This window comes from Carassius carassius, chromosome 32 (genome assembly GCF_963082965.1).
Source record: "Carassius carassius chromosome 32, fCarCar2.1, whole genome shotgun sequence".
Lineage (NCBI taxonomy): Eukaryota > Metazoa > Chordata > Actinopteri > Cypriniformes > Cyprinidae > Carassius > Carassius carassius.
Genome location: NC_081786.1, coordinates 12864413 through 12880269, shown reverse-complemented (window position 1 = coordinate 12880269; position 15857 = coordinate 12864413). Strand labels below are relative to the sequence as shown.

Here is a 15857-nt window from a genome sequence, read left to right as displayed (position 1 = left end):
GTGTGTTTTTACAGAATTAGTTAGTTTTACTAACTAAAAAAGTAGCAGAGTCACATTTATCATAGTAAATATATTTCTAGTCAAAATACATACTGGTTACAAAATAATAACAAAATGATACAGATACCCTCAAATGTGAGAAAACATTTCGCAGTCGGTAAGACAACAGAAGACAAAATAGACAGACAGAGAGATAGACAGACAGATAGATAGATAGATAGATAGATAGATAGATAGATAGATAGATAGATAGATAGATAGATAGATAGATAGATAGATAGATAGATAGATAGATAGATAGATAGAACACACAACCGGACAAAATTATATTTTAAAATATTTTTAATGTTCAGAAATTATCATTTTTTCCTAAGAATTGGATGTTAACATTTAGACTTCCACTTAATAATATGAAATCATATATACTATAATAGCATCAAGTCATAATAATATAGTAATATTGATTAAAAAAAAATGAACCAGTCATATCATGTTCATCTTGTCATAAACATGAGGAGATTAAGGCATAAAAGGAGAATTCAAAGAAGAAGAAAAAGAATATGAGAGAGGTGAGATTTACTGAAACACAAACTGATTGAGCACTTAAAATAAAATCATCCCTTATGCAAAAAATACTGACGTACAGAGCAAATCTCACTTAGTCTCTGGCTACAGGAAGAACACTGTGCAAAATGCTTCATAATTAATGTTTTAAAAGAGGTTTGTCCAAGTGTGCAACCCTTAAATGATAACTAACAGTCTTATGGAGGGGCTAATATCCAGTTCAGGTGGGATTCATGAGTGTGTTTTACTACATATGAGAGCATTTAATCTGCAATTTATGCCTTCTGTGTTCCTAACACACGGCACACTCACATTTTCATGATTTCCTGTCATCACAGTTTTGTATTCATAGTTCCTCAAAATAAACGTTGCAACATCCCAACAGTCTTTTTCTACTTCTTAGCTGCACGACTTCTGTGGTGTTTATGGGCCTCAATGATCTCTGAAACGACAGAGGGGTCGTCCAGCGTGGAGATGTCCCCCAGGTTGCTCGTGTCCTGCATGGCCACCTTTCGCAAGATTCTCCTCATGATTTTTCCAGAGCGTGTTTTAGGAAGTCGCTTCACAACCTTTAAGAAGAGAGAAGAGATGAGCTCACAGAACAAAACAAATCTCCAACAGATCTGCACCGACAGTGATCATTTTTAATACTTTTTTGTAAATGATAAAAGAATAATATACAGTAGATCAACAGTTAACACAGTAGAACAAGGATCAATAAAAAAAGTCAACGATTTTACCAGGAAATGATCTGGGACAGCATATTTAGCTATTTTGGTAGCCACTAGGTGTCTCAGGTCTTCCACAACAGCACGCTGGTTGTCAGTAGCAGATTCTTTTAAAACCACAAACGCAAATGGAACTGTTGAAATTGAAACACAGGAAAAGAAAGCGAGAGACATATAAACATTTGGCAAAGTTAAAGATGAATGAATGATTTTGTGATGCTCAATTATGCCTCTATTATTTGACGTTGTTTTCACAATGATCAAGGGTGTTTGTTGTAAAGCACACACTGGAAGGGGTCAAAAGGTCTCTGGTTGCTGGGCGGGTTCCAGATGGCTCAAGAGTGAAAAAGGAGAGATGAAAAACAAATCGAGGGTTTGTCAGGGGTCTTACCTTCTCCTTTGATCTCATGGGGAATTCCGATCACTGCGGTCTCAGGAACATCTGGATGCTCATCCTGATAACAGAGAAATGCACACAATCAGCCAAAAGTTCGATTCTACACTACCATTCAACAGTGTGTGGTCAGAAAGACATTTTAATTTTATAATTTACTTTTAAGTCATTTATAATACAAAGCAAAATTTTCAGCAATGAATTTTCCTGTGATCTTTTTTTTTTCGTGACATTCAGCCAAGTATGGTGACCCATACTCAGAATTCGTGCTCTGCATTTAACCCATCCAAAGTGCACACACACAGAGCAGTGAACACACACACACTGTGAACACACGCCCGGAGCAGTCGGCAGCCATTTATGCTGCGGCGCCCGGGGAGCAGTTGGGGGTTCAGTGCCTTGCTCAAGGGCACCTCATTCGTGGTATTGCCGGCCTGAGATTCGAACCCACAACCCTAGGGTTAGGAGTCAAACTCTCTAACCATTAGGCCACAACTTCTCCCAAACATTAACAATATATTAAGAAATTAACATGTATGTAAAAAAATAGTGCTGCTTAATATTTTTGTTTATATCAATACTTTGATAAATATAAAGTTTAAAAGAACAGCATCTATTTGAAATTAGTTCTGAAAAATCAATTAATCCCATCCAAAATAAAAGTTTGTTTACATAATATGTTTGTGTGTACTGTGTATATTTATATGTATATATAAATACACACACATACATGTATGTATATATTTAAGAAATACTTACATGTATAAAATATTGCATATATTTCTTAATAGTGCTGTCAAATGATTAATCAAAATTAATCGCATCAAAAATAAGTTGTTTACATAAAATGTATGTACTGTGTATCTTTGTCATTTAAATGTAAATACACACACATACATGTTTATATTTAATAAATGTTTTGTTTATATATTAAATATATTTATATGTAAAATGAATTATATGAATATAAATGTTAAAACATTTTCAACATATATACTGTATGTGTGTGTATTTAATGTAAATAAAAACATACACAACACACACAAAACCACACATACATACATACACTATGTATACACATGTATATATATATATAGAGAGAGAGAGAGAGAGAGAGAGATACATAATCTAAACAAAATTAAAAACACAACACTTTTGTTTTTGCCCTCATTTTTCATGAGCTGTACTTAAAGATCTAAGACTTTTTCAATGTACACAAAAGGCCTATTTCTCTCAAATATTGTTTACAAATCTGTCTTAATCTGTGTTAGTGAGCACTTCTCCTTTGCCGAGATAATCCATCCACCTCGCAGATGTGGCATATCAAGATGCTGATTAGAGAGCATGATTATTAGGCTGGCCACCACAATAAAGGGGGGGGTCCGGGGGGGTTACGACGACGGGGGTCTCACCAGTGCATCTTCTATCTCAGCTGTGCCCAGCCGATGCCCACTGATATTAATGACGTCATCCATGCGTCCTGTGATCTGGTAGTAACCGTCTTCAGTGCGGTACGCCCCATCACCCGTAAAATACTGACCTATGACAGATGTACACCTTAATAACAGCTTATACCTCTGATTGTTATCATGTTAACTTTTTATGAAATTAAAATGTAAATTGAGTTATTGTGAGTGCAATCTACAACAAAATAAGAAATGTTAGAAAAATCCAAACAGATTTTTTTGACATTTTCACAGTTAGAACTTGCTAACATTCCACTCATGCCCTCGCTTTGAAGTCAGAGTCAAAAAGAACAGCTGAATAATTCAACAAGTGTCCAAACTTTTCTTTTTTCATAACTTTCACAGCAAGAAGGAGCTTCAAGAGCCTCTGGGGTATTGCTCACCTTGGTACGGTTTAAAATATGCATCGACAAATCGCTGGTGGTCTCCAAATATGGTTCTGGCCATTCCAGGCCAAGGCTGACTGATGCACAGAGCTCCACTGACATCATTTCCTGTTATTATCTGTCCCTGTTGATGAAGCAAAATTGATTATTCTACATAACTAAAAACATGTGCACTGAAAGGCCCTGTCTCTCCTGGGTTGATCTTAATAGGAGGGTGTGGAAATCTCATAACAAAAGAGCGCCTCAGAGGAGAGTGGACATGCTCCAGCATGCATTATTACTCTTTTTTTCCAGATGCAGTAGAGAATTTGAGGGCTCAAAGTTCATCACTGTCTGTTACACAAAGCTTTCTTTAATCGAAGCAGCAGAGGCTGGATGCATGGATCCAGGCAGAGCCAGGCGGAGCAAAAGACAAATATAACCCATGTTTAGGTCTGATTCGGTCAGTCTGCTAGCAGTTATCCAGAACGGCTGTTAACTACATTAGAAAAACTAGGAAGTAAAGAGCTAATTAGAACTAATTTGTCATAACTGACTTTGTAAACAATGTGACTTTGTTTTAACTTAAAATTTTAGAACATTATGATATCTCACAATTATGAATTTATCTCACAACTGTCACTTTTTATCTCAGATTACAACTATATCTCACAATTGCTACTTTATTTCTAGCAATTTTCACTTTAGATCACACAATGTCATTTCTGACAGTTTTGACTTTTTGTGTGGCTTACAATTACATCTGCCATTTTTTACTTTGAGGTGGACATGTTTCTATATTATTGTGTAATTGAAGAATTTAACCAGCTATAAATGCACCCCAAGTTACTTAAAAACAAGTGACCAAGCAGTGAGTCAGGACACAACGAGCATTGATCACCTTCTCCCCGAGTAGTGTCGGCTGGATCCCAAAAAAGGGTCTCATAGCCATAGCAGGCCGGATCTCTGCTCCCGGTTCAGCTGGGAGTGGAGCGATACACACTCCGCCAGTTTCTGAAGAGAGACAGCCTGGTGAATTATCTTATTATTTCAGAATATCATCACACATGGTGTAAATCTTCCTATCAACGCTGCCAGTCTAATGATTAAGGGAACTATAAACAGACAAAAAAAAGATGCAGCAATTGACAGTTGTTTGAAGAGTGCATTTTACCTGTCTGCCACCATGTGTCCACCAGAGGGCACCGTCCATCCCCAACCACTTTATGGAACCATTCCCATGCCTCGTGATTAATGGGCTCTCCAACTGCCAACAGATCACACATTCACATGGTCATTACAGACAAATGCATTGACCATAACACTGCACTTAAAAACTTGTCTCTACATTTATATGATTGAGTGACTTGGCAATTCAAGGAAATCTTAGCACTGTCTTTTCAAGAGGAACTGACAGGTACTAAAGAGACTGGCTTCGCATACAATCTAGTGTCCTTGATGTTTGGCACAAAGTTAGATTATCCATTGTTGATCTCAAAGGCTGTGACTAGACTCATTAAAAATCATCCAGAGCGAGCAGGCTAAATTTTAACTGAAGCCGAACTCTCTCCCATGCAGAGCTGAGTATACCAGGGTGGCGGAAGTACACTTTTTGGGCTGCTAACACAAAGGTCTTCGGTTCAAACTCTGAAAAGAGTGACCCTTACACTTAAGAGCTGATTAGTTCCCCTTCCCCATTGTGCCCTTATAATGCACTTATCCCTCTTGAGACAGAGTCCCCATGAAGCAACCCGTGTTTAAGTTGCTAAAAAGGCACACAGACTTTCACTAACAGTTGATAAAATTCACACTGAAGCAATGTATTTGATAACAGGTCAGTTGTTTTGTTTGATGTTTGGAAAAACTAAAGATAGTGACAAGTAATAAAGTAGACCATTGTAGACAAAACAGAAATGTTTAGCTTGTGGTTGTAATCACAAAAGTATCTTATACTCACCAAGCCTGCATTTATTTGATCGGAAATGTGAAATATTACAATTTAAACAAACATATATAACAATAGCTGTACCAAATTTATGGTATTTATTTATTTATTTACTAAATCTCTGTAGTCTCACCAGATGCGAGTGTCTTCAGTGATGACCTGTCATATTTCTTCACCCAGTTTTCCTCATATTTCAGAAGTAATCTGATGGCAGTAGGAGCTCCATAAAACTGATTTATTCTTAACCTCTGAACTGTCTCCCAGTAACGACCTAAAAACAGTCACAAAACATATTCTAACAGTTAAGACAAAGATAATGAAGAGTCTGATTTACAACCAGAGATGGCACTCGAACAGAACATCTAAAACTAAAACAAAACTACAAAAACAGTTTTAAAACGTAAATATGAACATAAACAGTAACATATGACTACAACCGTTACACAAAAACATTTCCTAATTGATACCAGCTTTTGAAAACCAGGTTTTATTAAGGGGATATCAGAGGAAATGTTTCTTGCAGAGGTCACACTGTAAAGAGCACGCTGCTTTACGGCCACTCATGAATGCTCATTTCCATTAAAATGCACTCATAAAGGCAGATAAGACTCGATATGCAGGTTAATGTGTCACATGATTTTTTATGAGGACTGAACAAAAGCAGTTCATTCACTTTGAAGGGCTGGGAGGGACAGTAACACTATCTGACATAATCTAAAGGGGTCATCCCCATGACCGACACAACTACTTAACTTCAGGACTGAATAGCTGTGTTGTTCACACTGCAGGCAAATGTGGCCCGAATCCGTTTCTTTTTTTTGTGACTCAGATCTGTTTTTTACAGTATGAACAGCACAAACAGCATGGAATCTGAGCTTTTCAATTCTGATTTGTGCCACATCCGCATGTGGTTCTAAATCTGATACAAGTCAGATGTTTTCTAATGCGACCACAGTGTGAATGGTGAACAATGTCGGAATTCATGTGACTTTTACGTCGTTCTAGATGGACATTCATCATAATTCCACGCTTACGGGAGTCACTTCAAAGATACCCAAAGTTATCAAGCCAGTTACAAAAGTTAGTCAGTGGAAGTACAGTGATGTGTCGGAACTCATAAGTATTATAACGACAACTCCATATACAAGAAAAACATGAGAGCTTGAATCATTAAAGTTTCAGAACTCTGCTGTCTTTTGTCACATCCTTGTCTTTATTTTTCATGTTGCCTGTGCATAATTTCAACTTCGTGGGTTGATGCGACCCCACTGACACAATGTTTACCTCCCTGAACATGGTTGGGTTAGTTTTGGACTAGTTTTGAGAAACAATTGGGCAGATTTTGTTGTGATAACCTGTAAACTCTGTTCGTACCATTCTTTTGCGCATGCGGTCCAGTTCAGAACCATGATCTGTTCACACTGGAAATCTAATATTGGCTACATTTATAACAACAATGTGAACAGCTAATACAAAAAAATCGATCTGAGAAAAAAATCGGAATTGAGCACTAAAGGGCTCGCAGTGTGAACGTGAACAGTATGTGATGCATTCTGTGTTGTTGTTTTTTTTATTTAAATTTAATTAAATAGCTTTTATTGTCTGCAGATAAGCTGCAATGCTTTGGCAAATACAAATGCAAATCATTTATTATGCCGATAAATGTTTATCATACCGGATGTGAAGTATATATACTATATATGGTTCATTAGTATTGATAATTTCTCTTGATATTCACCTGGATTGGGGTAAACAGGTGTGCTCTCAAATAGAACAGACGTGGCTCCGTTACACAGGGGTCCGTACACCACATAACTGTGACCCGTAATCCAACCGATGTCAGCAACACAGCCAAACACATCTCCAGGTGTGTAGTCGAACACATACTGCAACAACAGACAAATCATACAGCTATAAATCATAATATAATATATATATGTACTACCAGTCAAAAGACTGGAACGCATTTTTGAAAGAATGACTACATTTGATCGATTTGACTGTGAAAATAGTATTACTGTCCAATATTATTACCATTTAACATTTTTAATAACCAAACCAGCATATTAGAATGAGCTGTGTGTGTTTGTGTGTGTGATCAGAGAAGCACAGAGGCACACCTGATGTGTGAGGGACACGTAGAGCAGGTAACCGGCCTGTGTGTGCACGATGCCCTTGGGTTTACCCGTACTGCCTGAGGTATACAGCATGAACAGCATCTCCTCGCTGTCCATGGGCTCTGGAGCACACACTGGAGACTGTCCCCCCATCACCTGACACAGACAGATAAAAGTACACTGCATTATATTTACATTATCAGCACCATATGTTAATCTTTTCTTCTTTTTTTTTAAGTTTTTATTGTGTATTTCTGTATAACTGGCAAATACTATATAGGCTACAAAGCAATAATACTAATGAAGTAATTTGCAACTGAAAAAGTGAGTGAAAGAAAAAATGTATTTAATACATTTAAAAGTAGTTGCATGACATAAATCTTCACATATTGCATACTAATAGAATACATTTGAACTACTTTTTATGCCATTTTAATCGTTCGGTTAAAATGCAAAGTCAATATGGAGGATCTATTTGATATGGATGATGCACAGAACAGGAAAAGCAACTTGCCACACTCTCACATGCAGCTGTGACTGTACAGGTGCAGGAATTGGCTTTGGTGTTCTTCAGAAATGAATTCATAATCACTCAAATGCAATATAGATTCAACAATCACCTGGATATATAATAGGAGCTTCTGTTCAGTCACTGTCCATTTTCAGGCTTTCATGCAGGTATAAAAGGGTTAACTTGCAGTTATTCACTTCATTGTTGTTTTCTTTTATTTATCTGTTGTGTAACTTAATAATCTAAAAAACAATCTATGTGTAGTCTAAATTGATTATCCGCTTGTTTTTCCACAGTTAATGTTGAAGACCAATGTGTTTTTTGCAAATAATGAGATTAAACGAGATATTAACTCTGCAACCAAAACATTAATCTTAAAACATAACTCTAAAGCCCATTTTAACAGCATGTGGAGAGTCTACTGAGGCCCAGATGAGCTTTTTTGCACAGCCATTTTTTTGTTTGTTCTTTTTATCACATGCAATCTGGTATTTTCTTGAACTGTCTTTACAAATAGAACAGTGCCAAACTGTCCGGCATGTCACAACTATGACCAATTCTAGACAAGGAAATTCCAGCCCTTGTACAGAGTGGGAGAACATCACTATAGAGACAGGCAAACACAGGCAATTCTGGCAAGACAAAACAATGGGGGCTGTGCACTATGCAACTCCTCAAAGATGAACTAGAAACTAGATAGGCCTACTCCTAGTTTTGTGCCCTACTTAGGCACAAATTAGGGACACGTTCCTTCTCCACTTCACAAACCATTTCAAAGCTTTGCAAAAACACTATTTCTGATAGATGAAGCATTACAAAGTATAAACCTATCAGAAAGTGGCTTGCTGTACAGATATAAAATACTTGGAAACAGCTGATGATTAGGCAAATGTAAACGCTTATAATATCCTACTTATTCTCCTTTGTTGCAGATCATCCTTATTGCTGGTCTTGGCAGAGGTCTATAAAACCCAAATAATAATAATAATAATCATGTAAATGTTTGAATTTGGCTTTCTAATCTGTGCACTGCAGAAGGTCAATGTTGTGTGGTTTACCTCATCTAGTGAAATGTCTAGTTTTCCCATCGGCACGCTATTGTTAGTTCTCTTGGCCACAAACACATGCCGGACAGATGGACAGCTCTTCACTGCTTTATCCACCGTGGACTTCAGATCGAAGATACGGCCACCCCTCACACCTTGGTTGCATGTGATGACAAACTTGCACTGGGCTGTGCGAATGGAAGAGAGAGAAAAAAATTAAAATAGACACTAACCAGACAATGTACAATGTACCACTCAGAGCTAAATTTAGACATGATGGCTCTGCATGTGTAAACACACTTCATTTTAAGCAATATTTAAAGAACGCATTTGATAAGTCCCTTATTTTAGGAAACCTGTCTCAACTGAACCACTGTCACAGGATGTTTTTTGTTCATAATAGGATCAGTAAGAAACATCTGCTCAGTGTCTGCTGTATTAAATAAGATAAAGAAAGGCCTCTCTGAGAACAAACGCCCTCTGAAACTTATCTCTGTCCAGAGCATCATGCACACACGCATATCCCTAAATGCACAGGGTTTCTAAATGCACAAGGTAGCTAGCTTTCCCTAATTTAGTGTGTATAAAACACAACATGGAAACACACTTGACTCTTGTTGAGCTCAGCATTCCTGATAAAGTATACAAGAACTTTATTAGAACTGAATAACCAGCAGAGGACTTTAAACCTTTAGTTACGATTAATAGTCAACAAGAAACTTAACTGACCAGTGATTATATTTACTTTTTAAATACAACTTTAATGTGCTTTTAAATGTGTCTTATTGTACACAATTTATCAGTACACATAAATAGTCGTCATCTTTTACCAAACTATAATAACTTGCTCTGCCACTGAAGTGACTTGACTGACGTCATCATTACATTTCTATAGAAATCTATATAAATACAGTTAAAACAGTAAAATTGTGAAATATAGTAGTCAACATTTGAAATGGATCAAAAACGTTAAACAACATTTTGGACTAAGGTTTTGATACAGGTTACTAGTGTATTATTACCATTTAAAAAAAACTTAAACTTTAAAATGTATGAGTCTTCAGTGTCATATGATATTTCTTTCTGTCAAGAAAAAACTTTTGAACAGTAGTTATATAAGCTAAACTAATTCTACAGAAACCTATGTTTATTTCTATAAAAAAACACTTTTAACTAATCATTTAAAATTTGATAAACACTACATTTCTGTAATTAAATATCCTCCTAAAATATGTTATGAATGTGCCATTTCATGTTTCCTTTAAATAGACCAGAAATGAAAGCAACTGATCCTTTGCTGATAAGGCCCACCCTAAACTGTTACTGACCAATTACTGACCATTTTCTCAAACAAGATTTTGCTCATTTCTGACGTCTGTATTTTTAGATGGCTTCAAATACAATTTTACAAATATTATTTAAAAAAAACGAATAAAAGTATGTTCTTGCTATATCCCTTTTAATAGTGGGGGCCCTGAAGAATATAAGCAGTGTAACTGACCACTCTAGTAAAAACTGCTGAGACAAACAGTTCACTGCTTTATGATAAAAGAGCATTATTTTACTCACCATCCTGAATTCTGCCAGCAAGAGCCTCTGAGCTGAACCCTGCAAACACCACAGTGTGTACGGCACCGATACGAGCACAGGCCAACATGGCTGCTACTGCCATAGGAGACACAGGCATGTAGATGGCCACCCGCTCTCCCTTCTGGATGCCATAACTCTTTAAAGTGTTGGCAAGGCGACAGGTCATCTCCAGAAGCTCCCTGAGATTTGTAAATTTTACAAATATAAACATACAGCTGAGAAACAGAAGCAGTCATGCGTTTGGGTTTAATGCATTTCATTTCAAGTGACTCAAGTGTGCAATTGAAGCAAACGGTCACGGAAACACTGAGGTCATATGGTCATAATGCACCAAACTGGCATTTATGGGGTGAAGTTTAATATTGTATTTATGCTATAATAAAGTACTGGCAAGTTTTTGTTGGCCTAGTGAACATATTATTATGCCAGATTGCATCTGAGAAAACAGTCTCGATTCAAAGGCTCTGGGGTCATGGATGAGAAACAGACACATCTGAGTAGGCCCTATTATCAGGCCTCCTCCATATGCTTGTGAGATCACAGACAAAACACTTTCACTTTCATACTAATGCGCATCGATGTCTTTTAACTTCCTGTTCACCCGTGGAAGCAGGATACATGTACGCTGCTAAGGGTGTCGTCCTTTACACACATGACTGATTCTGCAATCTGTCTGCTTCTTCACCATACACCCTCAAATGATTCCTATCTGATCTAGAACAAGAGATACTGGGAAACTAATCTTCTGCAATAAAAGATGAGAAATAGCTCATTTTCAAGGTTCAGTGTGCAGGCTAGATTAGAGGAAACGGGCTGCTGACTCTCATGTTTTGGTAACAGTGCGGGCAGTAGATCCTGTAAATATTTAGCCTACTGTTAACAGCAGTGATCTGAACCGCAGCCAGGAATATCCCATCTTTATTTCAAGCACTAGAGAGCAGGGAGATGCACATTCCATCACAGGACCCTCAAAATCCTTTGTTCTCCATAAGAAAGTGCATGTGATGGAATTCACCCAAATTGCAGTAGCATGCTCTCATATTATATGGTAACCGTGTCAATCCCAGCACGGCCAGGATTAATATAAATACATATAAATTCATACAACATCTATAATAAAATAAATACATACAACTGAATAAAGACTATAATACAAAAATATAACTGCTAACTACTATTACTATTGGCAATGGCAAAAAGTTTGTAATCAATAGGCAGTAGTGACTAATTCATTGCCAGTCACTATTGGAATGAATTGTGTACAGGCAGATCTAAAATAAGTAATCATAAAAGTAAATACTGGTTAGTTTAAAGAGACATATGTTAAAAGTTAAAACTGCTTGCTGTGAGTTGAAAATGTACTGGGGGTTGGGTAAAGAGCCACATGTGAATTTCTCAGGAGCTAATGTACCTGTATGTGATCCTTTCTTCTGTGCCAGGTTCATCTTTCTCCCAAATCAAGGCCACTCTGTCTGGATCCTTTGCCACGTGTACATCCAAACAGTTGACTGTCAATCATTGTAAGAGAAAAGTACTACTATGCTTACTGTTGACAATAAAGAGAGATTTTCTTTATGCATTTATAAAGTAGCATGTGATAATGTTAGTATAAGTTAAAATACACTCGTAACTTTGTGTTCTGATGGATATCATTTATAAAGCATATTGGCAAGTTTACCAACAATATATTAGTAAAGAAAGGTGTGACACTCACCAGAGACGTTCAGTTGCCCTCCAAGAAACCAGTTGATTTTTCCGCTTGAGAGATCGCAGTCTGTCACTTGATCGAAAAGTTTAGTCCATGTCAGCCTTTCCTTGGCGATGGATCCCCAGAAAGTTTTTGGGTCTCTAACTGACAGTTCATATAAATCTGCATAGGTCTTTCCAGCGAGATGCGAGCTGAGGTCGGCTTGAGCCGCGCTGATGCTGCTGCTGCTGCTGCTGGACAGAGACCTCCCGTGACACCGCGAGATCAACACAACACTTTTGCGCAAACATTTCGTGTTCCTAAAGATAACATTTCTCCTGACCAAAGAATTCAGCAAACTTATGCTCACACATCCAGCCATTATTTCACTCAGTCTCTGGAGTGAAGTTTGCGGAAGTTTCCTTAGTCCGTGATTATTCCTCAGAAGAGAGAGAGAGAGGGAGGAGGAAACTTGTTGACCAAGTGCTAGCATGAAGAAAAGCTCACTACAAACCGCCCCCTAAAGAAATACAATATACGAACTTTGGATTTCACAATCGATTTCAACGCTGGAATTTCCTTTATTGGTAGTGATGTTACATGAAATTGGATTGTACGGTCGTAGTGCATTTGTTGCACAATCATCGGAAACTTTAAAGACTTTCAGTGGTTTTAGATTAAGACGCGTAAATGTGGTTCTGTTTACATAATCAAAACAGCCAAATGCTGCACATCAGCACGTGAACCGTCTTTCCATCGCATGTTGTAGTGATTAATTTATAAGGCAAGGCAAGACAAGGCAAGTTTATCAAGTTTATCAAAGTGCTTAACATAAAAGAAAGTAATAAGAATAAAACAAGCAATTTTAAAACTTTTAAAATTATTAAAAAATGTACTTATTTAAAATGAATTTAAAACAGTTAGAAAATGATTTTACATAAAATAAAATAAAAAAACAGTGAAAATATAGTGCAATCAGTTCGGACGTTTATAAAGACGTTTGCATTAAACCGTTTCACTTTTAAGTTTCTAAAACTGGATCATAAATGCGACACGATCTGGATGTCATCTACCCCAAACTATTGCTGCCCCATAGTGGAGGTCTGGAGGAGGGGCAGATAGATAGATAGATAGATAGATAGATAGATAGATAGATAGATAGATAGATAGATAGATAGATAGATAGATAGATAGATAGATAGATAGATAGATAGATAGATAGATAGATAGATAGATAGATAGATAGATGCCTCACATGGGTCAAAACGCAGCCCTAGAAATTGGTAATCTAATGTGCTTCTCTCTTACACACTCTATCGGTCTGTGTGTGTGTGTGTGTGTGGGGGGGGGGGGGGGGTGTGACAATAAGCTGCATTGCACCACAGACTTTAGTTCCCTACACACACCTTCAGGAAGTCTCTGTCCTTTTGGGCCCCTCTGCAGAATGTGCTGCCCTTTGGCAGAGTTTGTACTGAGAGATGATTTGTATTTGAATGTGTGTTTTATTTATTGGTTTCCCCTTTTCACCAGTAAATAATTATTATCTTACTGTGGACACTTTGTTTATATTTGTTCCTAACCTAAGATAACCTTTTCTGAACTTGTTATACACTGCATTGTACTGATTCATTGTTCATTGAAGCCAAAACAACGGCCTTCCAGCGTAACGAGAAGTGAAGGTATTTGTGATGATCAATTATAAAGCTACAGTTTACCGTAATTTGCAGCTAAATCCAAAGAAACCCAAGATAAAAGGACTTAATGACTACAGACCCTGCTCTAACGTCTGTCGTCATGAAGTCGTTTGAAAAACTGGTTCTGGCTTATCTGAAGGACATCACTGGACCCTTACTGGACCCCCTGGAGTTTGCGTACCGAGCAAACAGGTCAGTGGATGATGCAATCAACATGGGATTGCACTTCATCCTGCAACATCTGGACAAAACAGGGACTTATGTGAGGATCCTGTTTGTGGACTTTAGTTCGGCTTTCAACACCATCATCCCAACAACCCTCCAGACCAAACTGACCCAGCTCTCCGTTCCTAGATCTATCTGTCAGTGGATCGCCAGCTTTCTGACAGATAGGCAACAGTTAGTGAAACTGGGGAAATTCATGTCAAACAGCTGCTCCACCAACACTGGTGCCCCTCAGGGATGTGTTCTCTCCCCTCTGCTCTTCTCCCTGTACACCAACGACTGCACCTCTAAAGACCCCTCTGTCAAGCTCCTGAAGTTTGCAGACAAACTACAGTCATCGGTCTCATTCAGGACGGTGACGAGTCTGCCTACAGACAAGAGGTTGAGCAGCTGGCTGTCTGGTGCAGTCTTAACAACCTGGAGCTGAACACGCTCAAAACAGTGGAGATGATTGTGGACTTTAGGAGAAACCCCCCTGCACTTTCCCCACTCACCATCATGAACAGCACTATGGCTGCAGTTGAGTCATTCAGATTCCTAGGAACCACCATCTCTCAGGACCTGAAGTGGGACAATCACATTGACTCCATTGTGAAAAAAGCCCAACAAAGGTTGTACTTCCTTCGCCAGCTAAGGAAGTTTAATCTGCCAGAGGAGCTGCTGAAACAATTCTACTCAGCCGTCATTGAGTCAGTCCTGTGTACTTCAATTACTGTCTGGTTTGGTTCAGCTACAAAATCAGACATCAGAAGACTACAGAGAACTGTTCGGACTGCTGAAAGGATTATTGGTGCTCCCCTGCCCACCCTTCAAGAACCGTATACATCCAGAGTGAGGAAAAGGGCTCAGAAAATCCCTCTGGATCCCTCACATCCAAGTCACCCCATCTTTGAACTTTTGCCATCTGGCCGGCGCCTGAGAGCCGCAAATACCAGAACAGCAAGGCACAAGAATAGTTTCTTCCCCCAGGCAATCTACCCACTTAAACTTATGCTTATGCAAAAAATGTGCAATATCCTTATATTTATTTGTTACCCCTCCATCCTAGAACATTCCTGCATCTCACTCAATCCTATTCCATTATCATTTATAGCACAATTGTTTATACACTTATTTATTTGCCAATTTGTAATTCTCCTTTTTTGTAATTTTTTTTTGGTCTGTGTGTTGTTGTCTCTGTGTACTGGAAGCTTATGTCACTAAAACAAATTCCTTGTATGCGCAAGCATACTTGGCAATAAAGCTCTTTCTGATTCTGATTCTGAAATCCCTGCCAAAAGTAATGAAGGCACTCATGGGGTTAAAATACTGTGATAAGACGTAATGGTCGGGATAGCCAATCAGGTTGTAGGGGCGTGACAAATCTAGGAAGCATAGGGCGGAGCTTCGCGACAGTGTTTGGCTGGCACGAGAGTTTATCTGTTGGATTTTGTGAGTAACTGAAACAAATATGCAAATATTATAGTGCAGTAATTGTAGTATGATAATGTAACGAGGAAGCTTATGCAAAAAAAAATCATTTCAT

The 15857-nt window shown here is 38.0% G+C and overlaps 2 protein-coding genes across 2 annotated transcripts in view; one reads left to right on the top strand and one right to left on the bottom strand.

Moving 5' to 3' along the window:
• Positions 1–438: 438 nt before the first annotated feature.
• On the bottom strand, positions 439–12913 carry LOC132112753 (acetyl-coenzyme A synthetase 2-like, mitochondrial). The gene is made up of 14 exons (XM_059520394.1): positions 12441–12913; positions 12138–12234; positions 10706–10905; positions 9149–9324; positions 7583–7735; positions 7201–7348; positions 5596–5733; positions 4692–4784; positions 4419–4531; positions 3536–3662; positions 3099–3226; positions 1684–1747; positions 1305–1426; positions 439–1133 (listed from the first exon to the last, which is right to left on the bottom strand). The coding sequence occupies exons 1-14, from the start codon at positions 12904–12906 to the stop codon at positions 957–959; spliced, it is 2202 nt and encodes a 733-aa protein (XP_059376377.1). The 5' UTR covers positions 12907–12913; the 3' UTR covers positions 439–956.
• Positions 12914–15641: 2728 nt separating this feature from the next.
• Positions 15642–15857, top strand: part of hhat (hedgehog acyltransferase) — a 35063-nt gene continuing 34847 nt past the window's right edge. Inside the window, exon 1 of the mRNA XM_059520392.1 lies at positions 15642–15763. The gene's annotated coding sequence lies outside the window, so the exon portion shown is untranslated. The remainder of the gene's footprint in view (positions 15764–15857) is intronic.